This window comes from Pelophylax lessonae (genome assembly GCF_965119305.1).
Source record: "Pelophylax lessonae genome assembly, chromosome: 8".
Taxonomy (NCBI): Eukaryota; Metazoa; Chordata; class Amphibia; order Anura; family Ranidae; genus Pelophylax; species Pelophylax lessonae.
The window spans coordinates 10,250,600-10,277,354 of record NC_138775.1 but is presented as its reverse complement, the minus strand read 5'-3'; the positions used below and the strand labels follow the sequence as shown (position 1 = coordinate 10,277,354).

Genomic DNA, 26,755 nt, shown 5'->3' with positions numbered 1-26,755 from the left:
GTCATCACCAGGTAGGCCAGACATTGCTTGATGGCTATATAGTAAGTGTGTGTGTGTGTGTGTGTGTGTGTGTGTGTGTTAGAGCTGCACGATTCTGGCCAAAATGAGAATCACGATTTTTTTTTTTAGCTTGGAATAAAGATCACGATTCTCTGTGTAACAAAAAAAAAAATTGGGATAACTTTACTGTTACTTTTTTTTTTATTCATTAAAGTCTATTAATTGTGTTTGAAAGACTGCTGCGCAAATACAGTGTGACATAAAATATTACAACAATCGCCATTTTTTTCTGTAGGGTCTCTGCTAAAAAAATATATAAAATGTTTGGGGGTTCTAAGTACTTTTCTAGCAAAAAAAAAAAACTGATTTTAACTTGCAAGCAACAAGTGTCAGAAAAAGGTCCAGTCTTTAAGAGGTTAAACTTCCTTTCTCCCTGGCAGAGGGAAGGAAAAGATACAATGTAATCATTTTTGTTTATAGTTACTGGGAGACTTAATGCTGAAAGGCATTAGCTGTGTGAGTGAATGAGTCATCCAGCTCACTGAAATGTATCAATTCACAAGTCAGACCCAGGAGCAGAGAAACTCGGTATTTTAAAAATGCCACAATAACAATACCGTGGCTATGCAATACCGCGATATATCGAATTACCGAAAACCGGTGTTGTAAAATTTTGTCGGACCCGTGAAAAAAATCGGACCTCGTCACTTCCAGGACAGAGCATCACAAAACAGCTGATAGGAGTCGTCCGTGCGCTTGCGCAGAAGACATTTTTCAAGGTTTGGAAAAATTATAACAGAGAGCGGACAGCTGATTGAGAGAAGGCGGGGCTGAGGTGCGACGGAGGACACCGCCGCGTCATCGAGACATTAGGGAGGGAGGCACATACTCAGAGCTGGCGGAGGAGGTGGGACGGAGGTGCGGTCGTGTAATATATGCAGGGCTTAAGTGACTCCTTGTTTTATTATCTTTACTAATTATCGTATTATTTATCCTTCGGATTTCATTACATTTAGTATTTCTATAATACAAAATAAGAAATACTAAATGTAATGAAATCCTAAGGATAAATAATACGATAATTACTAAAGATAATAAAACAGAAGGAGTCGCTAAAGTCCTGCATTTATTACACGGCCGCACCTCCGTCCCGCCTCCTCTATTCAGCTCTGCAGATGACGCAGCGGTGTCTTCCGTCCCACCTCAGCCCCGCCTCCTCTCATTCAACTGCCCGCTCTGTGTTATAAGTTTACCAAACCAAGATAATGTCTTGTGCGCATGCGCACTTGAGACTCCCATAACCGGAAGTGACGAGGTCCGATTTTTTCACGGGTCCGAGAAAATTTTAGAACACCGGCATATGTCTATGTGCGAGTCAGTTATTTATTTTATTTTTTTGGGGTGCCCAACCTGCAGACTGATGTGAGGCAGGTCTTTTTTTTTGGGTGCCCAATATGAGGCCTGATGAGTGGATGTTTTTTTTTTTTGTGGTGCCCAGGGTGAGGTCTGATGAATGAACCAGGCCTTTTCTTTTTTGTGGTGCCCAGTATGAGGCCTGATGTTTGACCCAGGTCTTTTCTTATGGGTGCCCAACGTGAGGCCTAATGAGTGAACCAGGTCTTTTTTTTTTTTTTTTGGTGTCCAGGGTGAGGTCTGATGAATGAACCAGGTCTTTTTTTCTTTTTTTTTATGGGTGCCCAACATGAGGTCTGATGAGTGAACCAGGTCTTTTTTTGGTGCCCAGTGTGTCAGGCCTCACACTGGGCACCCAAAAAAAAAAGAAAAGAAGAAAAAAGACTTGGTTCACGCATTAGGCCCTTACGTTGGGCACCAAAAAAAAAAGACCTGGTTCATTTGTTAGGTTTTTTTTTTTTTGGGGTGCCCAGTGTGAGGGCTAACAAATGAACCAGCTCTTTTTTTGGGTGCCCAATGTGAGGCCTGATGAGTGAACCAGGTCTTTTTTTTTTTTGTGGTGCCCAGGGTGAGGCCCGATGAATGAAACAGGTCTTTTCTTTTTTGTGGTGCCCAGTGTGAGGCTTGATGTGCGAGTCAGTTATTTTTTTATTTTTGGGGTGCCCAACCTGCAGACTGATGTGAGGCAGGTCTTTTTTTTTGGGTGCCCAATATGAGGCCTGATGAGTGGATGTTTTTTTTTTTTGTGGTGCCCAGGGTGAGGCCTAAGGAATGAACCAGGTCTTTTCTTTTTGTTGTGCCCAGGGTGAGACCTGATGTTTGACCCGGGTTTTTTTTTCTTTTTTTTTTGGGTGCCCAACCTGCAGACTGATGTGAGGCTGGTCTTTTTTTTTGGGTGCCCAATATGAGGCCTGATGAGTGAATGTTTTTTTTTTTTTTTTTTTTTTGTGGTGCCCAGGGTGAGGCCCGATGGATGAACTAGGTCTTTTCTTTTTTGTGGTGCCCAGGGTGAGGCCTGATGTTTGACCCAGGTTTATTTTTTTTTGGGTGCCCAACCTGCAGACTGATGTGAGGCAGGTCTTTTTTTTGGGTGCCAATATGAGGCCTGATGAGTGAACCAGGTTTTTTTTTGTTTCTTTTTTTGTGGTGCCCAGGGTGAGGCCTAAGGAATGAACCAGGTCTTTTCTTTTTTCTGGTGCCCAGGGTGAGGCCTGATGTTTGACCCAGGTTTTTCTTTTTATGGGTGCCCAACTTGAGGCCTAATGTGTAAACCAGGTCCGGGGGGGGGGGGGGGGGGGATTGCTGATGTGTGAGCCAGATTTTTTTTGGGTACCCAACATGAGGCATGATGTGTGAGGCAGGTCTTCTCGCCCAGACCAGTTATAGGTGGGGGGAGGTCACCACTTTTTGTAGTGTCTTCTCACCCAGCATCAGTGAAATTAAACACAATAGGGTGCACTGGCCTAGTGCATTATCCCACACATTTGAATAGATATTTATGATAAAAGGAACTACATACACAAACATATGAGTTAGTAGGGCTCATCAAGCCACACATCCATGGCTAAGTATTTTCAGACTGAACAGTTGCCACAGCATCAGCATAGAGGAGACCTCACCGGGGTTCCGTGTTTCAAATTAGTTTTTTTTTTTTTTAAGAGTCAAAGTTGTTTGGCTCTGAGGAAGAAGAAACTCCTTTTAGAAACGTGTCAGACAGCAGGGACACCGGTGAGGTCCCCCCTCCCCTCCATCTTTATTAAAATTTGTGGGATATTGCACTAGGCCTGTGCACCCTCTTCTGTTTAGTCGTAGTTTCAGTGGTCATAGGACAGCCTCGGTCCTAGAGGGCAGCAAGGCTCTATAAGATTACCTATATGTGCAATGGAAAAGTACCTGTGCCATACATACTTGTGGGTAAACAATTGTGGTTGGTGGTCATCCAAGATCAGTCCCCGACCTCACATATGGCAACAAATTCCACACTTTCTAGAAATTCTTCCAGGAGGAGTGGAGGATGTTATAGCTGCAAAGGAAGGGGGGGGGGGGGGGTTCAACGCTATACACTCACCGGTCACTTTATTAGGTACACCTCTTCAATTGCTTGGTAATACAAATTGCTAATCAGCCAATCAGATGGCAGAAACTCAATGCATTTAGGCATCTAGACATGGTGAAGATAACTAGCTGAAGTTCAGTCAAGTATCAGAATGGGGAAGAAAGAGATTTGAGTAACTGAACGTGGCATAGTTGTTGGTGGCAGACGGGCCGGTCTGAGTATTTCTGGGATTTTCACACACAACCATCTCTCGGGATTACAAAGAATGGTGGGAAAAATAGAAAATATCCAGTGAGCCGCAGTTGTGATGAGGAAAATGCCTTGTTGTCAGAGGAGAATGGGCAGACTGGTTCCAGATGATAGAAAGGCAACAGTAACTCAAATAACCACTCGTTACAACTGAGGTATGCAGAATACCATCTCTGAATGCACAACACATTGAAACTTGAAGAAGATGGACTACAGCAGCAGAAGTTCACACCGGGTGCCACTCCTGTCAGCTAAGAACAGGAAACTGAGACTACAATTGGCACAGGATCACCAAAATTGGACAATAGAAGATTGGAAAAATGTTGCCTGGTCTGATGAGTCTGGATTTCAGCTGCGACATTCAGATGGTGGGGTCAGAATTTAACGCATGGATCCATCCTGCCTTGTATCACCGGTTCAGGCTGGTGGTGCAATGGTGTGGGGGAGGAGGGGAGTAACGGTTCATGCTGGTGGTGGTGTAATGGTTCAGGCTGGTGGTGGTGTGATGGTGTGGGGGAGGAGGAGAGTAACAGTTCAGGCTGGTGGTGTAATAGTGTGGGGGAGGAGGGGAGTAACGGGTTCAGGCTGGTGGTGTAATAGTGTGGGGGAGGAGGGGAGTAACGGGTTCAGGCTGGTGGTGGTGTAATGGTGTGGGGGAGGGGAGTAACGGGTTCAGGTTGGTGGTGGTGTAATGGTGTGGGGGAGGGGAGTAACGGGTTCAGGTTGGTGGTGGTGTAATGGTGTGGGGGAGTAATGGGTTCAGGCTGGTGGTGGTGTAATGGTGTGGGGGAGGAGGGGAGTAACGTTTCAGGCTGGTGGTGGTGAAATGGTGTGGGGGAGGAGGGGTAACGGTTCAGGCTGGTGGTGGTGTAATGGTGTGGGGGAGGGGAGTAAAGGGTTCAGGCTGGTGGTGGTGTAATGGTGTGGGGGAGGAGGGGAGTAACTGTTCAGGCTGGTGGAAGTGGTGTAATGGTGTGGGGGAGGAGGGGGGGGTAATGGTTCAGGCTGGTGATGCTGTAAAGGTGTGGGGGAGGAGGGGGAGTAACAGTTCAGGCTGGTGGTGGCGGTGTAATGGTTCAGGCTGGTGGTGTAATGGTGTGGAGGGGGGGTAATGGTTCAGGCTGGGGGTGTAATGGTGTGGGGGAGGAGGGGAGTAACGGTTCAGGCTGGTGGTGGTGTAATGGTGTGGGGGAGGAGGGGAGTAACGGTTCAGGCTGGTGGTGGTGTAATGGTGTGGGGGAGGAGGGGAGTAACGGTTCAGGCTGGTGGTGGTGTAATGGTGTGGGGGATCTTGGCACACTTTGGGCCTTTTAGTACCAACTGAGCATGGTTTAATGGCCACAGCCTGAGTATTGTTGCTAACTATGTCCATCCCTTTATGACTACAGTGTCCCCATCTTCTGATGGCTCCTTCCAGCAGGATAATGCACCATGTCACAAAGCTCCAATCATCTCACCACTGGTTTCTTCACCATGACAATGAGGTCACTGTCCTCCAATGGACTCCACACTCCCCACATCTCATCCAATAGAGCACCTTTGGGATGTGGTAGAATGAGAGATTCCCATCATGGATGAGCAGCCGACAAATCTGAAGCAACTGCGTGATGCTATCATGTCACTAAGGAGCAAAATCTCTGAGGAACGTTTCCAACACCTTGTAGAATTTATACCTGGAAGAATGAAGGCAAAATGGGTTCCAAACTGGGACTAGCAAGAGGTATCTGAATAAAGTGATGGTCTGGGGTCTGAAGACATTTGGCCATATACTTTAACACCCCCCTCCCCCCCGAGACCTCTATGATTGTTGCTTTTTAAATGAAAACCAGTACAGATTGTATAACAGCTCAGGTCATTCTGAGATAGAAACTTTTAATAGAAATATGAATGGGATCATCGACAGAGATGTGATTTCCACAACCTGCAAATCCTCCCCAGATCACCCCAAAGTAAACTCGCCCCCCCCCCCCCAAACATACATGTCACAGAGAGGAACGTCTGACGCACCTTTATCTTCTGCGTGGGTGGTAAAAATACTGATTAACCGTTGATTTACCCACTTTGTGTAAAGCTATCTACGCGTGAAGGTGCCGTGTGCTCCGGATCGGGCGTTTCGGTTATCGCTGTCACTCCTGAAAATAACTGCATGAGGTACAGAAGAGGTGACACATGCAGAACAGCCACGTGTGACAAGTCTGGAGCTGAGTATATGGTCAGCACAGCAAGAAAAACCCAGAGTGGATGCTTTTTATTTTCATAGAAATAAATCCCCACTCAAAAGATAAAAAAAAAAATTAAACTAAAGAAAAATCTTTAACCGCTGCTGTAAACCTGGTGAAAACGGCACAGCGAGGATCAATAACTTACAAGAAAACAACGCGAGAAACAGAAAAGAGTCGCACCGCAGCGTCTCAACTGCTCGGCCTCCCGCCATCCGGTGATCCTCCAGACTCTACCAAACCGGGGAACAAAAAAAGGAAATCTATGCCGTTAAAAGTAAAATAAATCTAAGGTCAGTCCACTGGCTGGCTTTCCCAAAGAGCAGTGTTGAGAGTCCTTATTGAGGCTCATCGAGGAAGGAGGGAAGGTCAGAGGTCAGTCCGTGCCTGGGCAGCGTTGGGAGCGTATTTGGGCATCAGTTCGTTTATCTTGCGGATGAAGTCGGATTTCTCGGCACAGCCCTTGCAGATCTCGCCCCAGTCGTCTAAGATCTTCTTCAGCTCCTTCACCCGCAGCTTCTTTAGGTCCACCGTGCTCAGGTCTATCTGCTTGTCTGCGAGGAGAACACAGAGTTACCCTTTAAGCTATACAGTGCCGGTCACATATACACAGTGCCCTTCCCATATACAGTGTGTCACATATACACAGTGCCCTTCACATATACAGTGCGTCACATATACACAGTGCCCTTCACATATACAGTGCGTCACATATACACAGTGCCCTTCACATATACAGTGCCTGTCACATATACACAGTGCCCCGTCACATACTTAAACTGCATGCTAAAGAGCATCACTTTAACCTCTTTCCTACCACAATACATGTGTGTTATATATACATGCATACATACACATATATATATATATATATATATATATACACACACACACACATACATATATATATATATATATATATATATATATACACATATATATATACACATATATATACTTTGCGACCTTTTGTCACATTTCAGGCTTCAAACATAAAGATATAAAACTGTAATTTTTTGTGAAGAATCAACAACAAGTGGGACACAATCATGAAGTGGAACGAAATTTATTGGATTTTTTAAACTTTGTTAACAAATAAAAAACTGAAAAATTGGGCGTGCAAAATTATTCATCCCCTTTACTTTCAGTGCAGCAAACTCTCTCCAGAAGTTCAGTGAGGATCTCTGAATGATCCAATGTTGACCTAAATGAATAATGATGATAAATAGAATCCACCTGTGTGTAATCAAGTCTCCGTATAAATGCACCTGCACTGTGATAGTCTCAGAGGTCCGTTTAAAGCGCAGAGAGCATAATGAAGAACAAGGAACACACCAGGCAGGTCCGAGATACTGTTGTGGAGAAGTTTAAAGCCGGATTTGGATACAAAAAGATTTCCAAGCTTTAAACATCCCAAGGAGCTCTGTGCAAGCGATAATATTGAAATGGAAGGAGTATCAGACCACTGCAAATCTACGAAGACCTGGCCGTCCCTCTAAACTTTCAGCTCATACAAGGAGAAGACTGATCAGAGATGCAGCCAAGAGGCCCATGATCACTCTGGATGAACTGCAGAGATCTACAGCTGAGGTGGGAGACTCTGTCCATAGGACAACAATCAGTTGTATACTGCACAAATCTGCCCTTTATGGAAGAGTGGCAAGAAGAAAGCCATTTCTTAAAGATATCCATAAAAAGTGTTGTTTAAAGTTTGCCACAAGCCACCTGGGAGACACCAAACATGTGGAAGAAGGGGCTCTGCTCAGATGAAACCGAAACAATTGGCAACAATGCAAAACGTTATGTTTGGCGTAAAAGCAACACAGCTCATCACCCTGAACACACCATCCCCACTGTGAAACATGGTGGTGGCAGCATCATGATTTGGGCCTGCTTTTCTTCAGCAGGGACAGGGAAGATGGTTAAAATTGATGGGAAGATGGATGGAGCCAAATACAGGACCATTCTGGAAGAAAACCTGATGGAGTCTGCAAAAGACCTGAGACTGGGACGGAGATTTGTCTTCCAACAAGACAATGATCCAAAACATAAAGCAAAATCTACAATGGAATGGTTCACAAATAAACATATCCAGGTGTTAAGCCTCGTACACACGCAACGATTGTTGGCCGACCGATCGGCCGTCTTTTGTCCAGTGTTGTGTTGGTTGAAATGTGCTCTAGACTGCACACGAATTTTATCGTCCAACAACAACCAACTGCAGAAGTGATGTCATGTTCTGGTTTACTTTCGTGTGTTTTTTCTTCTCCCATGCCCAGTCTTGCTCATCACATTTTTGTCTGCCAAAATCTGTACTGACTGAAGAACAATCGGCCGTTCTGTTGACGGCCAACAAAAATTTTATAGCCTGCACACCAGATTTTGTTCGGCCGAAAAGTCACAGTTGGTTGTCGGAAGCATCATACCAACAAGCCGACAATCGGCCGATCGGACGTAGGCCGAAAATTCACGGCCAACAATCGTTGCGTGTGTACAGGGCTTTGGAATGGCCAAGTCAAAGTCCAGACCCGAATCCAATTGAGAATCTGTGGAAAGAACTGAAAACTGCTGTTCACAAACGCTCTCCATCCAACCTCACTGAGCTCGAGCTGTTTTGCAAGGAGGAATGGGCAAAAATTTCAGTCTCTCGATGTGCAAAACTGATAGAGACATACCCCAAGCGACTTACAGCTGTAATCGCAGCAAAAGGTGGTGCTACAAAGTATTAACTTAAGGGGGCTGAATAATTTTGCACGCCCAATTTTTCAGTTTTTTATTTGTTAAAAAAGTTTGAAATATCCAATAAATTTCGTTCCACTTCATGATTGTGTCCCACTTGTTGTTGATTCTTCACAAAAAATTACAGTTTTATATCTTTATGTTTGAAGCCTGAAATGTGGCAAAAGGTCGAAAAGTTTAAGGGGGCCGAATACTTTCGCAAAGCACTGTATGCATTATATATATATATTATATAAATAGCGATCGTCCAACACATGTGAGGTATCACCACAAACATCAGATCATTGGCAGTAATTCTAGCACCAGACCTCCTCTGTAGATCTAAAGGGTTGACCTGTAAAGGCTTTTAAAGTGTCACCTATGGATAGTAAAATTTACATTGACGCCGTTGCACGGGCGTGCGCAGTTTTAAAGCTGCTGGGGTGGGACAAAATTTAGATGGAGGGCACTCCCAATTTTACCCTTGCCTAAAGCCCCGTACACACGTGTCGAAAATTGGCAGGGAATTTTCATCCGACGACCGATCCGCCGATTTTGGTATGGTGCTTCCAACAACCGACTCCGACTTTTCGACTGAAAAAAATTTGGTGTGCAAACTTAAATTTTTGTCTGCCGTCAAAACGCGTCCGATTTTCGTGCAGTCAGTACAGATTTCAACAGGGAAAAATGTAATGAGCAAGACTGGGCATGCTCAGAGAAGAAAGAACACAAAGAAAGCAAACCAACACATGACATCACTTCTGAAGTAGAATTTTGTTGGGCGAGAAAATTCGTGTGCAGTCTAGGCACATTCCAACCAACAAAAGACGGACGATCGGTCGGCCGATAATTGTTGCGTGTGTACGGGGCTTAAGGCAGCAGAAAACCAAAATACACCACTGCAGCCCCCCCTCGCAACTTTCCAGGTCCTCCCGCGTGATTGGAGGGTCCATGATCTGATCTGGCAGCACCACGGGGTTACCTCAGAGCTAGCCAAAGGCTGGCTGGTCCCTGGCCATCTCTATGATCCTGGGAGGGAAGAATCGACCATCACTTCTAGCTCTGGAAGATTAAAAAAAAAAAAAAAAAAAAAAAGAAAAATCGGCCTACAGGGAAGAGATTCGTAATCTGGCAGTATGGTGTGCCACCAATAACCTGACTCTCAAAGCCACAAAGACCAAAGAGCTCATTGTGGACTTCCGGAAATCCAACAGCAGGAGACATCTACCAGTCAACATCAATGGAACCGAGGTAGAGCGAGTCTCTAGCTTTAAGTTCCTGGGAGTTCACATCTCTGAGGATCTGCCCTGGCAGCAGAACACGTCAGCTCTGGTAAAAAAGCACAACAAACGCCTGTACTTCTTGAGATGTCTCAAGAAATCTCATCTGTCCCCGGGGATTTTAACGAGCTTCTACCGCTGCATCATTGAGAGCATCCTGACCAACTCCATCACTGTATGGTACGGAGGCTCCACTGTGTGTGAACGTAAAGCATTGCAAAGGGTGGTCAAAACCGCTCAACGCATCACTGGCACTCAACTACCTGCCATTGAGCACCTTCACCACAGTAGATGTCTGCGCAGAGCTCACAACATCATCAAGGACCCTTCGCATCCCAGTCATAAACTGTTTAACCTCCTTCCATCACAAAGGAGATACAGAAACTTGCGCACCAGAACCAGCAGGTTCCATCCACCATCATACTACTGAACTCAACACTACACCGTTAATCCCTACAAAACAAACAAAAGACTGTATATACCCTCTGTACTATACATGTACATACTACATAGTATATCTTTTCACTCCTCAGTACATCTGCACTATTTATATTTGTATGTATCTTTATCATTACGGTACATTCTGCCCAACATGTCACACGTGTGTGTGTGTGTGTATTATATATATATATATGATGTATATATATTTTTTAATTTGTAAATATGCTAGATGGTTATCTGCACTCTTGCACGACTGCTACATTTTGCATTTCTGGTAGATGCTAAACGGCATTTCGTTGCTGTGTACCTGTACTATGCAATGACAATAAAGTTGTATCTATCCATCTATAAAAAACAACAACGGCCTTTTTTCCCTGGAAAGCAGATATATATACCTTGGTTTGAGAGTAACTTGGTTTGAGAGCGCTTTGCAAGACAAGCAAATTTTTAAAATAAATTTTGACTTGATATACAAGCGATGTCTTGATATACAAGTAGCGTCATGTCACAACTGAGTATAAAAGAGAAGAGAGGCGCCTCTAAGTGTAGCAATATGGTTACATTTAATGAAGGTTCAATATTTAGCAGCTCACATGGTTGATGATTAAAAGAGGCACATCTAAGTATGCAGGCATCCGGGGTAAAGCTGTCCACATAGACCGTCCTCTGCACAGCCATCTTCATCACACCCTTCCACGCTGCACTCCACGAGCGATTCAAAATCTCGCTTTCAGATCACTCTACTGCAGGGTATTCTTCCCAATCACATTGGTGACTGACATTGGTGAGAGCCAGTGGTTCAGAAGATGGTCTACGTGGACAGCTTTACCCAGGATGCCTGCATACTTAGATGTGCCTCTTTAATCGTCAACCATGCGAGTTGCTAAATGTTGTACCTTCATTAAATGTCCCCATACTGCTACACTTAGAGGCGCCTCTCTTCTCTTTTATACTCTGTAGCTCCTGCTGGATTTTGCTTCTAATCCCATTGTGGAGGCGCCATTTGTAGATGGACATTTTATGATGACACAACCTATCACAATGCTATAATCTTTGTATATGGACTATAAACTGAAAGACTTATGAATAAATAGTTGTGGAACGAATCATCTGAGTTTCCATTATTTCTTATGGGAAAATTTGCTTTGATATAAGAGTGCTTTGGGTTACAAGCATGTTTCCGGAACGAATTATGCTCGCAATCCAAGGTTTTACTGTATATAAGCACACTTCCCAGAGGATGTGGATTCCAATGGCGTACGCCAAGAGGAATCTAAAGCGCTTAAGATTTCTTATTTCCGGGTTCGGCAAGACTAGCGGAGAGAGCCAGCGTCCTATCCAGCCGCGAGGCAACATAGGAGCTCAACAGCGGTTTTTTATATTGACCCTACTTATATTGGGCCAAGTTTGTTTTTGATGTGTCACCTACGATTCATTTGGAGTGGTTTTACAGTTTGGCTGCAGTACCGATCGGGGGTTTTATGGATATTTTTATGGACGTTGTATGTGAAGTTTGTTGTGCATTTTTGGAGTTCAATAAAAGGTAAACCTTTTTACACTATGAGGAGCTTCTACCTTTTTTCTTCCATGCCGAGTGTCCAGCCCTATCCATAAGGAGATCGTCCACCCACCTATCCTTACACGGGAGCAGCAGCTTAAGCGCTTTAGATTCCTCTTGGCGTACGCCATTGGAATCCACATCCTCTGGTAAGTGTGCTACCTTACCCCTGGGCACAGAGTGATAGAACCCAAAGGATCACCGTCACGCACGACCCCATCCTTGCACCAGAGACTTTCCTGAGCACGTTTCTTTCTTTTTTGCACATTACCAAATCGTGTTCACTTTCACGGACTATTATATATTTGAACTGTTTTTATGTATTGATCTATTATCAAGCAGTAGCAGAATATGGTTTACACATTTGCACGTGCACCTTAGTGATTCACTATACACGGCATTATTTATTGTTATATTTATTCATATTTATCTATTTAAATAATTTTATTTATCAGCATAAGGCAATATACTAGTATTGGAACACGTTTGCACGTGTACTTTATTTTTCAAGCGATTTCATCAGGTTAGCGCAGTAATTTACATATCTTACAATTTTGAGATCACGAACTATACCAGTTAGTGCTTTTGATTACTAGCGGCTTCCTATTTACATTAGAATAATAATATTACCTAGGCGCGAGTAAATAATACCCTTCCATTTACTGTATATATATTCTCCATAAAGAGGGCCTGTCATGCCTTATTTCTATCACAACGGATGTTTACTTTTATTTGTGATTTTTATACATACATACACATATATACATACATTATATATATATAAAAAAAAATGTAGAAGCGCCCCCGTCCCTTCATGCTCGCACACAGAAGGGAACACATACGTAGGTTGCGCCCGCAGTGAAGCGACAAGCCTGCTTCCACCAGTAACACAGCTTCCACTCACCATATTTCAGCTCACAGATCTGTCCGTCTTTCTTCTTCAGCCTCTCGCAGATCTTCTCTGGTGGAATGTGGTTGCTCAGCGGCTTGGAAATCTCATTGGTGATCTTTGTAGCAGCGTCAACTGTGGCCCCAATATAATAACACTGAACAAAGGGGGAAAAAAATAAAAAAAACACGGATTAAATACACCAATACTGCCACAGAAGCCGATGGGCTGCCATAGAAGCTGGCGGGCTGCCATAGAAGCCGACGGGCTGCCATAGAAGCTAATTATTAAGGATTTCTATAGTGCCAGCAATTTACGCAGTGCTTTACAATAATAGAGGGAGACAATACATATACAATACAATACAATACAAGGATTTAGAGGTGGGCTGCCATAGAAGCTGATGGGCTGCCATAGAAGATAATGGGTTGCCATAGAAGATAATGGGTTGCCATAGAAGCTGACGGGCTACCATAGAACTTGACGGGCTGCCATAGAAGCCGATGGGCTGCCATAGAAGCTAATTATTATTTTTATTATTATTATTAAGGATTTCTATAGCGCCAGCAATTTACGCAGTGCTTTACAATAATAGAGGGAGACAGTACATATACAATACAATACAATACAATACAAGGATTTAGAGGTGGGCTGCCATAGAAGCCGATGGCTGCCATGCACAGTTGCATCAGATTTTGCACTCTCCAGTTTTAGTAAATCTCCCCCAATGTGTCATTAGCTCAGCCTTCAGGCGGCCATTGTCAGATCAGTCACCATACACATAGAATTGTCATGTCTGAATACATACAAATCTGTTCTCTTTGCCTTTAGCCTCATTGCAGGACTTCAGAAGCTCCTTCTCCACAGAGGCCGGTGTGAAGTCCACATTCTTCTCCTTCAGGGATTGGTAGAAACGATTCAAGAATGAGACACAGACTGCAAAGCAAAGGAGCCAAGGTTAGATGGGGGTCACTGTGACCATAATATACATTGTGGTGTCACCTCTCACCTATAGAGGACAGCCAGGTCTCAGGACAATACAACACAATCCCATTGCTACGCATGTTACATTTTCCTAAAGCAGACCTCCGCTCCCAACACAAACTTTTCCTCACTGCAACCCTCCCCCTCCCATCATTTATTTTTTTTTTTTATGTTTATTTATACGTTTGCTCTTGCACCCTCCCTGCCTCCATTCTCACCACAAATTGTTCAAGCCCAAAAAAAAAAAAAAGAGGGGACCCGTTCCCCAGAAACAGGTAGCCTGTATTTATATGGAAGCTGATTGACCAATTGTTCCTGGGGGTGCAAGTGATGGGCCACCCCCCCCCCCCTCATTTCACTGCACAGAGGGGGAGATTTACTAAAATCTGCTGCAGCTGTGCATGGGAGCCAATCAGCTTCTAATTTCAGCTTCTTCAATTAAGCTTTGACAATGAAAGCTGGAAGCTGATTGGTTACTATGCAGAGTTTCCCTGGACTTTGCACTCTCCAGTTTTAGTAAATCTCCCCCAGAGTCTCTGACCCGGAAGAAGCCTTGGGTTGTCCGATGCCCTCACACCCGGACTCAGGACAAGGACTCACCAAAATAGAGGACAGTCCTGGAAGTGGCACATTTGTTAGTCAGGACTGAGGTGAGTAATATACAAGCAGGACCGGTTACCTTATCTTTATGGTCAGCTCCACCCAGAACACTCCTAAAATAGATAAGTATAACCCCTCCCCCCACATCACAATGGTGGCACATACCAACACTATGTTGGCGGTAGGGGGGTGTCAGGCTCCAGGCACCATTGGGGTGAAGTGGGGGTCAGGCTCCAGTCACTGTGAGGGTGAAGTGGTGGTGGGGGTCAGGCTCCAGTCACTGTGGGGGTGAAGTGGCGGTGGTGGGGGTCAGGCTCCAGTCACTGTGAGGGTGAAGTGGCGGTGGTGGGGGTCAGGCTCCAGTCACTGTGGGGGTGAAGTGGTGGCAGGGGTCAGGCTCCAGTCACTGTGAGGGTGAAGTGGCAGTGGTGGGGGTCAGGCTCCAGTCACTGTGAGGGTGAAGTGGCGGTGGGGGTCAGGCTCCAGTCACTGTGAGGGTGAAGTGGTGGTGGGGGTCAGGCTCCAGTCACTGTGAGGGTGAAGTGGTGGTGGGGGTCAGGCTCCAGTCACTGTGAGGGTGAAGTGGTGGTGGGGGTCAGGCTCCAGTCACTGTGAGGGTGAAGTGGCGGTGGTGGGGGTCAGGCTCCAGTCACTGTGGGGGTGAAGTGGTGGCAGGGGTCAGGCTCCAGTCACTGTGAGGGTGAAGTGGCGGTGGTGGGGGGTCAGGCTCCAGTCACTGTGAGGGTGAAGTGGCAGTGGTGGGGGTCAGGCTCCAGTCACTGTGAGGGTGAAGTGGCGGTGGGGGTCAGGCTCCAGTCACTGTGAGGGTGAAGTGGTGGTGGGGGTCAGGCTCCAGTCACTGTGAGGGTGAAGTGGTGGTGGGGGTCAGGCTCCAGTCACTGTGAGGGTGAAGTGGTGGTGGGGGTCAGGCTCCAGTCACTGTGAGGGTGAAGTGGCGGTGGTGGGGGTCAGGCTCCAGTCACTGTGAGGGTGAAGTGGCGGTGGTGGGGGTCAGGCTCCAGTCACTGTGAGGGTGAAGTGGCGGTGGTGGGGGTCAGGCTCCAGTCACTGTGAGGGTGAAGTGGCGGTGGTCAGGCTCCAGTCACTGTGAGGGTGAAGTGGAGGGTGGGGGGTCAGGCTCAAGTCACTGTGGGGGTGAAGTAGGGGCACACTACATTACTAGGAAACTGCATAGGGTGACTGGAGGGGGCAGTGTATAGAAAGGTGCTATGTACTACCAGGTAACAATCCTATAAATCATACAGAAAGGTAGGGGGGTGTGTGTGTGTGTGGTTGTCATGCTGGTATAGTAGCAGTGAGGGGGGGGGGGGGGGGGGTAGGTACTTCTCTCCATCCTGGTCTCCGGGATCAGACACTCACTGAGGGCCCCAACACACATTACATGAGGAGCTGCAGAGCCGGTCATTGTAAATGCCCCCCCAATTCACTGCCATATAATGTACACAGCGCCATCCCATGTGTGTGGAGGGGAATCACTGTCAGTGTGCCGCACAGAAATCGGGTCCTAACTGCTGAAGCCAATCGGAAGCCGCATCAACCCCGACCCCTCGCCAGATCATACTGGAGCCGGGACCCCAACCAGACCCTTCACCAGCACTGAGATCAGAGTCACACCCAGATATGACACCAAGCCACCGACCCCTATGCTACTGCCATAATCCCTCCCCCCCACCCCCCAGATACCCTCCCAGATACACCCCTTCTTCACATACCCTCTCCCCCACCCCACCCCCTTCTTCGCATACCCCCCACCCCCATACAACCCCTTCCCCGATACACCCCCTTCTTCACATATCCCCCCCTCACCCCGATACACCCCCTTCTTCACATATCCCCCCCTCACCCCGATACACCCCCTTCTTCACATATCCTCCCCCCTCATCCCGATACACCCCCTTCTTCACATATCCCCCCCCTCATCCCGATACACCCCCTTCTTCACATATCCCCCCCTCACCCCGATACACCCCCTTCTTCACATATCCCCCCCCCCTCACCCCGATACTCCCCCTTCTTCACATATCCCCCCCCTCACCCCCATACACCCCCTTCTTCACATATCCCCCCCCCTCACCCCCTTCTTCACATATCCCCCCTCCCCCCATACACCCCCTTCTTCACATATCCCCCCCTCACCCCCATACACCCCCTTCTTCACATATCCCCCCCTCACCCCCATACACCCCCTTCTTCACATATCCCCCCCCTCATCCCGATACACCCCCTTCTTCACATATCCCCCCCCCCTCACCCCGATACACCCCCTTCTTCACATATCCCCCCCCCTCACCCCGATACACCCCCTTCTTCACATATCCCCCCCCCCTCACCCCGATACACCCCCTTCTTCACATATCCCCTCCCCTCACCCCGATACACCCTCTTCTTCACATATCCTTCCCCCTCACCCCGATACACCCCCTTCTTCACATATCCTCCCCCCTCACCCCGATACACCCCCATCTTCACATATCCCCCCCCTCACCCCGATACACCCCCCTTCTACACATATCCCCCCCCTCACCCCCCCTTCTTCACATATCCCCCCCCTCACCCCCATACACCCCCATCTTCACATATCCCCCCCCTCACCCCGATACACCCCCTTCTACACATATCCCCCCCCTCACCCCCCCTTCTTCACATATCCCTCCCCTCACCCCGATACACCCCCATCTTCACATATCCCCCCCTCACCCCGATACACCCCCTTCTTCACATATCCCCCCTCCACACCCCGATACACCCCCCTTCTTCACATATCCCCCCTCCACACCCCGATACACCCCCCTTCTTCACATACTCACCCCGATACACCCCCCTTCTTCACATATCCCCCCCCCTCACCCCGATACACCCTCATCTTCACATATCCCCCCCTCACCCCGATACACCCCCTTCTTCACATATCCCCCCCTCATCCCGATACACCCCCATCTTCACATATCCCCCCCTCACCCCGATACACCCCCTTCTACACATATCCCCCCCCCCCTCACCCCCATACACCCCCTTCTTCACATATCCCCCCCCTCACCCCGATACACCCCCTTCTACACATCCCCCCCCTCACCCCCCCTTCTTCACATATCCCCCCCCCTCACCCCCATACACCCCCTTCTTCACATATCCCTCCCCTCACCCCCATACACCCCCTTCTTCACATATCCCCCCCCTCACCCCCCCTTCTTCACATATCCCCCCCCCTCACCCCCATACACCCCCTTCTTCACATATCTCCCCCCCCCTCACCCCGATACGCCCCCATCTTCACATATCCCCCCCCTCACCCCGATACACCCCCCATCTTCACATATCCCCCCCCTCACCCCGATACACCCCCTTCTACACATATCCCCCCCCCTCATCCCGATACACCCCCTTCTTCACATATCCCCCCCCTCACCCCGATACACCCCCTTCTTCACATATCCCCCCCCTCACCCCGATACACCCCCTTCTACACATATCCCCCCCCTCACCCCGATACACCCCCTTCTTCACATATCCCCCCCCCCTCACCTCGATACACCCCCTTCTTCACATATCCCCCCCTCACCCCGATACACCCTCTTCTTCACATACCCCCCCCCCCCCCTCACCCCGATACACCCTCTTCTTCACATATCCCCCCCTCACCCCGATACACCCCCTTCTTCACATACCCCCCCCCTCACCCCGATACACCCCCTTCTTCACATATCCCCCCCCCTCACCCCGATACACCCTCTTCTTCACATATCCCCCCCCCTCACCCCGATACACCCCCTTCTACACATATCCCCCCCTCACCCCGATACACCCCCTTCTTCACATATCCCCCCCTCACCCCGATACACCCTCTTCTTCACATATCCCCCCCCCTCACCCCCATACACCCCCTTCTTCACATATCCCTCCCCTCACCCCGATACACCCCCTTCTTCACATATCCCCCCCCTCACCCCCCCTTCTTCACATATCCCCCCCCCCTCACCCCCATACACCCCCTTCTTCACATATCTCCCCCCCCTCACCCCGATACGCCCCCATCTTCACATATCCCCCCCTCACCCCGATACACCCCCTTCTTCACATATCCCCCCCCTCACCCCGATACACCCCCTTCTTCACATATCCCCCCCCTCACCCCGATACACCCCCTTCTTCACATATCCCCCCCCCCTCACCCCGATACACCCTCTTCTTCACATATCCCCCCCCTCACCCCGATACACCCCCTTCTTCACATATCCCCCCTCACCCCCATACACCCCCTTCTTCACATATCCCCCCCCTCACCCCCCCTTCTTCACATATCCCCCCCCCTCACCCCCATACACCCCCTTCTTCACATATCTCCCCCCCCTCATCCCGATACACCCCCTTCTACACATATCCCCCCCCTCACCCCGATACACCCTCTTCTTCACATATCCCCCCCTCACCCCGATACACCCCCTTCACATATCCCCCCCCTCAACATCCCCCTCCTCCTGTGAATACCTTTCCTCCACTTTGATATACCATCCCCCACCCTGACACACCCCTCCCCCCCCCCAACCTGATATACAACCAACAGATACCCCTAAATATCCCCCCTTCCTTCCCATACCACCCCCTCCACCACTGCCCGGCTCTACATCCCCCACCACCCCGGTAAAATCCCTCCCCCAATACACCTTCCTTTACACCCCTCCCCGGGTCACTCACCCTCGCACTCCCCGGGTCGGAGCGGCTGTCCCGGCTCGCTCAGTAGGGTGAGGAGGAGTCCGGTGACGGTGAAGGCTCCCGCTATCCTCATTCTTCTATCTCTTCTTCTCCTCTCAGCCCCGTACACAGCCGCTTCTCTTCACCACACCGGCACCTCCGCGTCACCTAGCAACCTCGCCCGCCCCCGCTCACCGCCTATTGGCCGGACGCGCCGCGCGGATTCCACGCTGCGAACAGTGATTGGCCGAAAGTCCGTGCCAGTAACACGTCCCGCGCCGCTATTGGTTAATGGTCCGGCCACGTCTCGCGCGGATGGGGGATAGTTGTCGCCCTATGATTGGCTGCCGCTCTGACTGCGGGAAATGCGGAAGCAGGGCGCCATGTTAGATAAGGGCAGCTGCTGGCAAATCCATTAAAAGATTTAACAATTGTATCTGTGAGATAGAACAGTGAACTAAAATTGTATGACGTATTTTGACTGATACTTGTAGTGGAATACAGACACAGATGAGTAAAAAGACAACTGATCTAGCTGGTATCCAGGCAACGGGAGGCCTAAAAATCAAGATTTCACCTACTTTTAGTATAACTAAAACTTTTATTTTTTGTTTTAGATGAAGTGGAGAGGGGGATTAGAACCCCTGTTAGCTTTTAATTGCTGTCTGTGTCCCCGCTGCGGAGATTCATTGTAATTGACCTGATCACCGAAGTCAGAATGAGGGGAAAATGCAATTATAGTTGTCACCAGAACAGGAATAGAGGGGAAATCATCCAAATGAGACACTTGTTCCCATGACAACCATCTAAGAGGGTATTTCCCTCACATTGTAAAAATATCCTCTCACTTCCTGTTGTGTGCACAGGACAGGAAGCAGGAAGTGTGGGGGAATTTCCCTGAGTCATGAATGGCAAAAAAATAAAAATCCCTTCCCTAATCTATCCAAAATGAACTTTTAAAGGGTTAGTTCACTCTTAAAGCGGAGTTCCGGCCTCAAAATCGATTTTGGGCCATCCGCTTGCTGAGTGTCACCTGAAAAACAAATGGAGAATCACAATTTTTTTTGTTTACTTACCTTGTTATTGAAGAAAATATACTCACCTTTCTTCCACTTCCTCCCTCTGCGGTCGCGGCCCGCGCCGTCACTTCCTGCTTGCATTGATTCCTGGGAGCTGAACGTCATCGCTCCCAGGAATCAATGCACTGCACCGGCCCCGCTCATCCCTTCCGGTGCAGGCGTGTCATTCCCTGCTAAACAGTTTCTGGGCATGCCCAGAAGCTGTGGAGGGATGACGTGACTGTACCGGAAGGGACGAGCGGGGCCGGTGCAGTGCATCGTGGGGCCGAAGAGAACACGGAAGAGGACGCAGAAGAGGACGCGCTGGCTTCAGCTGCCCACACCTGAGATGGCAGCGCTGGACAAGACATTTATAAGGTAAGTATTTCTTCTAAAAGGTAAGTGCAACCCGGGACAGTTCAGAGGCTATCCATTGTGGAATGCACTAGCCCTGACTGTCCCAGGGGGATTTTTATTAAAAAATCATGTCCGAGGTCGGAACTCCGCTTTAAAAAAAAAACTTCCTATGCAGTTTAATAAAGTAGATTGTAAGCTCCATGAGCAGCGCCCTCCTATTCCTCATAGCTCCCAACTGTCCCTGATTTCGAGGGGCTGTCCCTGATTTATAACAAAGTCCCTCTTTCCTCCTCATTTGTCCCTTATTTTGGTCTGATCTACAGGAGCATCTCATAAAATTAGAATATCATTAAAAAGTTCATTTATTTCAGTAATTTAATTAAAAAAGTGAAACTCCTATATTTTCTATAGATGCGTTACACACAGAGTGATAGATTTCACGCATTTCTTTCTTTAAATTTTGAGGATTAAGGCTTACAGCTAGTGACATCCCAAAATTCAATATCTCAGGAAATTAGAATATTACATATTACCAATAAAAAAAAAAAGGATTTTTAATAGAGAAATGTTGTCTTAGTGAGAAGTCTGTCCATGTACAGTATAGGATGCACTCAATACTTGGTCGGGGCTCCTTTTGCATGAATTACTGCATCAATGCGGCGTGGCATGGAGGCGATCAGCCTGTGGCACTGCTGAGGTGTTATGGAGCCCAGGTTGCTTTGATAGCGGCCTTCACCTCATCTGCATTGTTGGGTCTGGTGTCTCATCTTCCTCTTGATAATACTCCACAGCTTCTCTATGCAGGGCCGGTGCTACCAGTAAGGCAACCTAGGCAGCTGCCTAGGGCGCAACTTAGCAGGGGGTGCCGGAGGAGCCTGACCCGAGGTAAGTGACTTACCGTAAGTCACTGAAGGGGTTTTAACCAGTGGCGGCCGACCCGTCCATTAGGGGCGCAGGGGCGCCGCCCCCCACATCCAGGTGTCCAGTCCCCTAATCTACATGCAGGGCGCCGGATGCATGGATTCCAATGAGAGTTTTTTTTTTTCTTGAAGCACGTGATTATAGCCAGAGCCCACCCAGTTGTGTTACAATAGAAAATGAATATTTGCTATTGCCAGACTGATTTTCCTCCCGGCCAATCAGGTAGTGGGTCCTGAGATCAGTTTCCCAATTGGAAAAAGAAGAAGGCATCCTATTGGCAGAGAAGGAGGGAGGAGACTGAGGGGGAAAACCATAGCCGTCCGGAGGAACAAGGTAAGTGAACTGGCGCCCGGGGGGGAAGGATATGGTGTGGACTAGACTCTAGAGCGACGGGGGGTCCATAGCCAGGTCCGTCTGCTGCCCCCCCCCGACGATGGAACACCAGCCGCCACTGGTTTTAACTCCTTCAGCAACTTGGGATGGAGCGTGGGAGAGCATATGGGTGGGGCGGCAATTTTTATTTTGCCTAGGGCGGCAAAAATCCTTGCATCGGCCCTGTCTCTATGGGGTTTAGGTCAGGTGAGTTTGCTGGCCAATCAAGCATACTTGCCAACTGTCCCGTTTTTGCTGGGACATTCCCGGCAAATAGGAGCCTATCCCAGGTAAATTACATTGTCCCGGCAACCCCCGGTAACCGGGCTGCCCGTAAATGCCCATTATGGGCAGCCGGTGCCCGTAAAAAAAATGGTTGCGGGCCGACATCGTAACTGCGCATGCGCCGTTCTGATGCCTGCTAGGCTCGGGAAAGCTTGTACAAGCTCGGCTGGGCGGGCGCATGCGCAGTAATGTAATGGCGTTGTTTGGCGCCATTTTTAAATCAAAGGCACGTGTTTTCGGCAGCGCCTCGCCGGCACCGGCTGCCACAGCAGAGCAGAGAAGGACCCCTGGAAAGTGAAGACACATTCACAGACATGAAGGTAGGTAGGATGAAAGCAACAATCTTATGTGCAAAAATATCTGGTAACATGACATGTGAATAAAGTGTCACATGTGCTCAGGTGTGACCATTATACCAGATAGATATAATTAGGTTTTATCGTACTTATTTACACTTTATTTATATTTCCATATTACATTTTTTCTATGGTCACACCTGAGCACATTTCACACTTTAGAATTGCAGAGAATTGTGATGAGAATTTTAAACTTTAGGCAGAAGTAATGCAGCTGAATGGGAGAATTATTCCAACTCTGCTACTGTGGCCTTAAGTTTGAAATTCCCTTTTCTATTTCCTGTAATTCTCTCTTTATTGAGCAGTAGACCCTATTATCTGATGATAAGTAGGCAGAGATTAATTATGCGGAGTGGGCGGAGATTCAGGGAAGTGGGTGTGGTAATTGATAGCTGTGCTGCAAAGTGTCCCTGGAAATTTTTTTCAAATGTTGGCAACTATGAATCAAGCACAGTGATCCCATGATCATGTGACCAGGTATTGGCAGTTTTGGCAGTGTGGGCGGTGCCAAGTCCTGCTTGAAAATGAAATCAGCATCTCCATAAAGCTGGTCAGCAGAGGGAAGCATGAAGTGCTCTAGAATTTCCTGCTAGAGGGCTGCGCTGACTTTGGACTTGATAAAACACAGCGGACCAACACCAGCAGATGACACGGCTCCCCAAATCATCACTGACTGTGGAAAATTTTGCATTACATTTGGAAATCAAGGTCCCAGAGTCTGGAGGAGGAGCGGAGAGGCACAGAATCCAAGTTGCATGAGGTCCAGTGTGAAGTTTCTACAGTCAGTGATGATTTGGGGAGCCGTGTCATCTGCTGGTGTTGGTCTACTGTGTTTTATCAAGTCCAAAATAGGAGTGAAGGGGGGCATAAGACACTACTCTGGCTGTGTGTGGGGGAAAGATGTGAAGGGGGGCAGTGATGGAGACTGGCTGCTCCTAAATGGCATGACCGGGGGTCCGGATGGAACAGCGGCTCGGTCCAAATCTGGACTGCGGTCTCCCATTTAGTGATGCCTGCTGTAAAATAATAATAGTATATAACCCCCCACATGCAGTAAACGTGCCAAAGACACTCCTGCTCCTTTTTGGGCGTAGATGTCTTCTTTTTTTTTTTAACTACGCGTTTTGGCTTGTTTGTTGATCATTTGTTGAGCATTTTTGCCATCTGCTGGCTGTGTCTGAGGTGACATTAAGAATTAATGGCACCACAAGCATGTTTTGTACACATTCTGTGGACATGTGCTAAAATGCTTGCTTTTGCACATGTTCACAGAATGTCTAGATGTGAACAGAACCTAAAAGGGAAGGGGGGATTGGTCTTTACTGGGGGTAGGGGCTAGATGAAGAGCTTTGTACTGGATAGTATAGGGGAGAACTCTGTACTGGGGGTAGATGAAGAGCTTTGCACTGGAAAGTATAGGGGAGAACTCTGTACTGGGGGTAGATGAAGAGCTTTGTACTGGAAAGTATAGGGGAGAACTCTGTACTGGGGGTAGATGAAGAGCTTTGTACTGGAAGGTATAGGGGAGAACTCTGTACTGGGGGTAGGGGCTAGATGAAGAGCTTTGCACTGGAAAGTATAGGGGAGAACTCTGTACTGGGGGTAGATGAAGAGCTTTGTACTGGAAAGTATAGGGGAGAACTCTGTACTGGGGGTAGATGAAGAGCTTTGTACTGGAAAGTATAGGGGAGAACTCTGTACTGGGGGTAGATGAAGAGCTTTGTACTGGAAGGTATAGGGGAGAACTCTGTACTGGGGGTAGGGGCTAGATGAAGAGCTTTGCACTGGAAAGTATAGGGGAGAACTCTGTACTGGGGTAGGGGCTAGATGAAGAGCTTTGTACTGGAGGTATGGGGGAGAGCTATGTACTGGGGGTAGGGGCTAGATGAAGAGCTTTGTACTGGAAGGTATAGGGGAGAACTCTTTACTGGGGTAGGGGCTAGAATAGATGAAGATCTTTGTACTGGAGGTATGGGGGAAAGCTCTGTACTGGGGTAGGGGCTAAATGAAGAGCTTTGTACTGGAAGGTATAGGGGAGAACTCTTTACTGGGGTAGGGGCTAGATGAAGAACTTTGTACTGGAGGTATGGGGGAGAGCTCTGTACTGGGGGTAGGGGGTAGATGAGGAGCTTTGTACTGGAGGGTATGGGGGAGAGCTCTGTACTGGGGGTAGATGAAGAGGTTTGTACTGGAAGGTATCAGGGAGATCTGTCAGGGTGCCAGGAAAGCAGACCACACGAAGATGCAAGTAAAATAAAGCAGTTTATTAGAGCAACAACAATAAATGCACAGCAAGAGAGCGGAGCGAAATCAGGAACAGCCGGAGTAGTCATCCAAGCCGGGATCGAGTCCAGAGGCGGGTAGTCTGCCGATTCCGGGTCGTCTGCCGATGCCGGGTTGTCTGCCGATGCCGGGTCGAGAGCCTGGAAAGTCATCAGCCAAGCCAGGTCATGCATGGAAGAACACAGAGACCAGAAGACTGCTAGCAGTGATGCACCTTGGAGCACAAACACAAGGGCAAAGGACTGCAAGCCAACAGATAATATATATATATATATAGTCAGGTGTGCAACATCATCACTGAGTGACGCCCAGGCAGCAGAAAAGTAATGATGCAAACAGAGTTTATAAAACTCCAAAGCACCCTCCCCATGTTGGGGGCAAGCAGACTGGTATGGTTCAGGAGGTGGGGACACCCGCTCGCCCCCCACTTTTCTGGCCTGCCAGGCTGCATGCTCAGATATGGGTCTGGTATGGATTTTGGGGGGGGACCCCATGCCTTGGTTTTTTTTTTTTTTTTGGCGTGGAGTTCCCCTTAAAATCTATACCAAACCCTAAGGGTCTGGTGTAGATTTAGGGGGGGGGACCCCACTCTGTTTTCTTTTTAAATTCTGTCATAGGGTTCCCCTTAACCACTTAAATAAAGAGCATTTTCACCCCCTTCCTGCCATGACCAATTTTCAGCTTTCAGTGCTCATTGGCACCTATGGGAAATCGTGGTTTGCTTGGCATGGCACTGCTCCCTGTCTTTAACATTGATGTCTATGGGGAAATCCTGGTCTGCCCGGCATGGCACTGCTTTCTAACTATAAGTGACAGGGACACCAAACTTGGGGAGCACCGAGAGGGGACCCAGGACTACAACATATCCATACATTTTAAAAGTGGGGTATGCCTGTACACTACACTGACTGCTTTAAACTGACTGAACACACTATCCACGAACTACCTCCCTAATCTCCATTGTCACACACTATACACGGCTTCTCGTGTAAGCAGCAGCCTTACATAGTGTGGGGCGTGGACTAAGCCCCTGAGCCATGACTGGCCAAAGGCACTCTGCTTTTGGCCAATCATGGCTCTGACAGTACATTATGCTGTGATTGGCCAAAGAATACAGGTCAGGTGCATGTTTTGGCTAATCATCAGCAATCCATGCACTGCAAGAGCGCAGTGTATTATGGGGCGCTCATCGGCAGGCAAACTTCACGCTGAGCACCCCATTTGTTCGTGTGTTCAGCGAACACGCGAACAGCTGATGTTTGAGTCGAACACAGAGCCCATCCCTATTGGAGAGTATGGGGGAGAGCTCTGTATTAGGGGTAATGGGTAGATGAAGAGCTTTGTACTGGAAAGTATGAGGGAGCAGGGCCGGCACTACCACTCGGCAAACTAGGCAGCCGCCCGGGGTGCACTGCTGCCTGGGGCACACCCACAGCCACTAGGGATGTTGAAAATAATTTGCGCATCGCTATCAGAGACCAGCTGAATCACTATGGCGCGCCCTCCCTCTCCTGACATCCTCCCACCCCCCTCCCTCAGTCAGTAACACCCCCTCCTCTCCTCTCCCCTTCATTCGCGGTTCCCTCAGATCACTCTGCAACTCCTCAGAAAGCGATCTGTGGGGGCGGAGTCCTGTTCCGCCCAGATTAGGAGGGAAGATGAATGAGGAACTCTGAAGGGCGGAGTTGTATGACGTCAACGAATAGGCAGGGATGGACGGTCTGAAGTCAGGAAGAGGGCGGAGTGTATGGTCGGTAATGGAGGAGAGCGTGCCTGGTGATGTGAGGAGCCAGGATGGGGCTCCATACTCATCACATCGATCGTTCCTCTGCCCAGGGCCGGTGCAAGACTATTTTGCACCCTAGGCTAAACCAGCTACTTGCCCCCCCCCAAAAAAAACCCCTAAAAAACTAAAACTTCTAAACTGATGACCAGTGAAATGATGAAAAACTTCAGTACTCTTTATTTTTTCATAGGCAACGCTTTAAAGAACCCTACAGGTCATC

General features: G+C 48.2%; 1 protein-coding gene across 1 annotated transcript; it reads right to left on the bottom strand.

The window, feature by feature from the left end:
* Positions 1-5,553: 5,553 nt before the first annotated feature.
* MANF (mesencephalic astrocyte derived neurotrophic factor) lies at positions 5,554-19,275 on the bottom strand. Its single transcript, XM_082264727.1, has 4 exons — positions 19,121-19,275; positions 13,632-13,759; positions 12,839-12,980; positions 5,554-6,491 (listed from the first exon to the last, which is right to left on the bottom strand). Exons 1-4 carry the CDS (start codon positions 19,209-19,211, stop codon positions 6,307-6,309), a joined length of 546 nt encoding a protein of 181 aa, XP_082120853.1. The 5' UTR covers positions 19,212-19,275; the 3' UTR covers positions 5,554-6,306.
* Between the last annotated feature and the right edge of the window lie 7,480 nt (positions 19,276-26,755).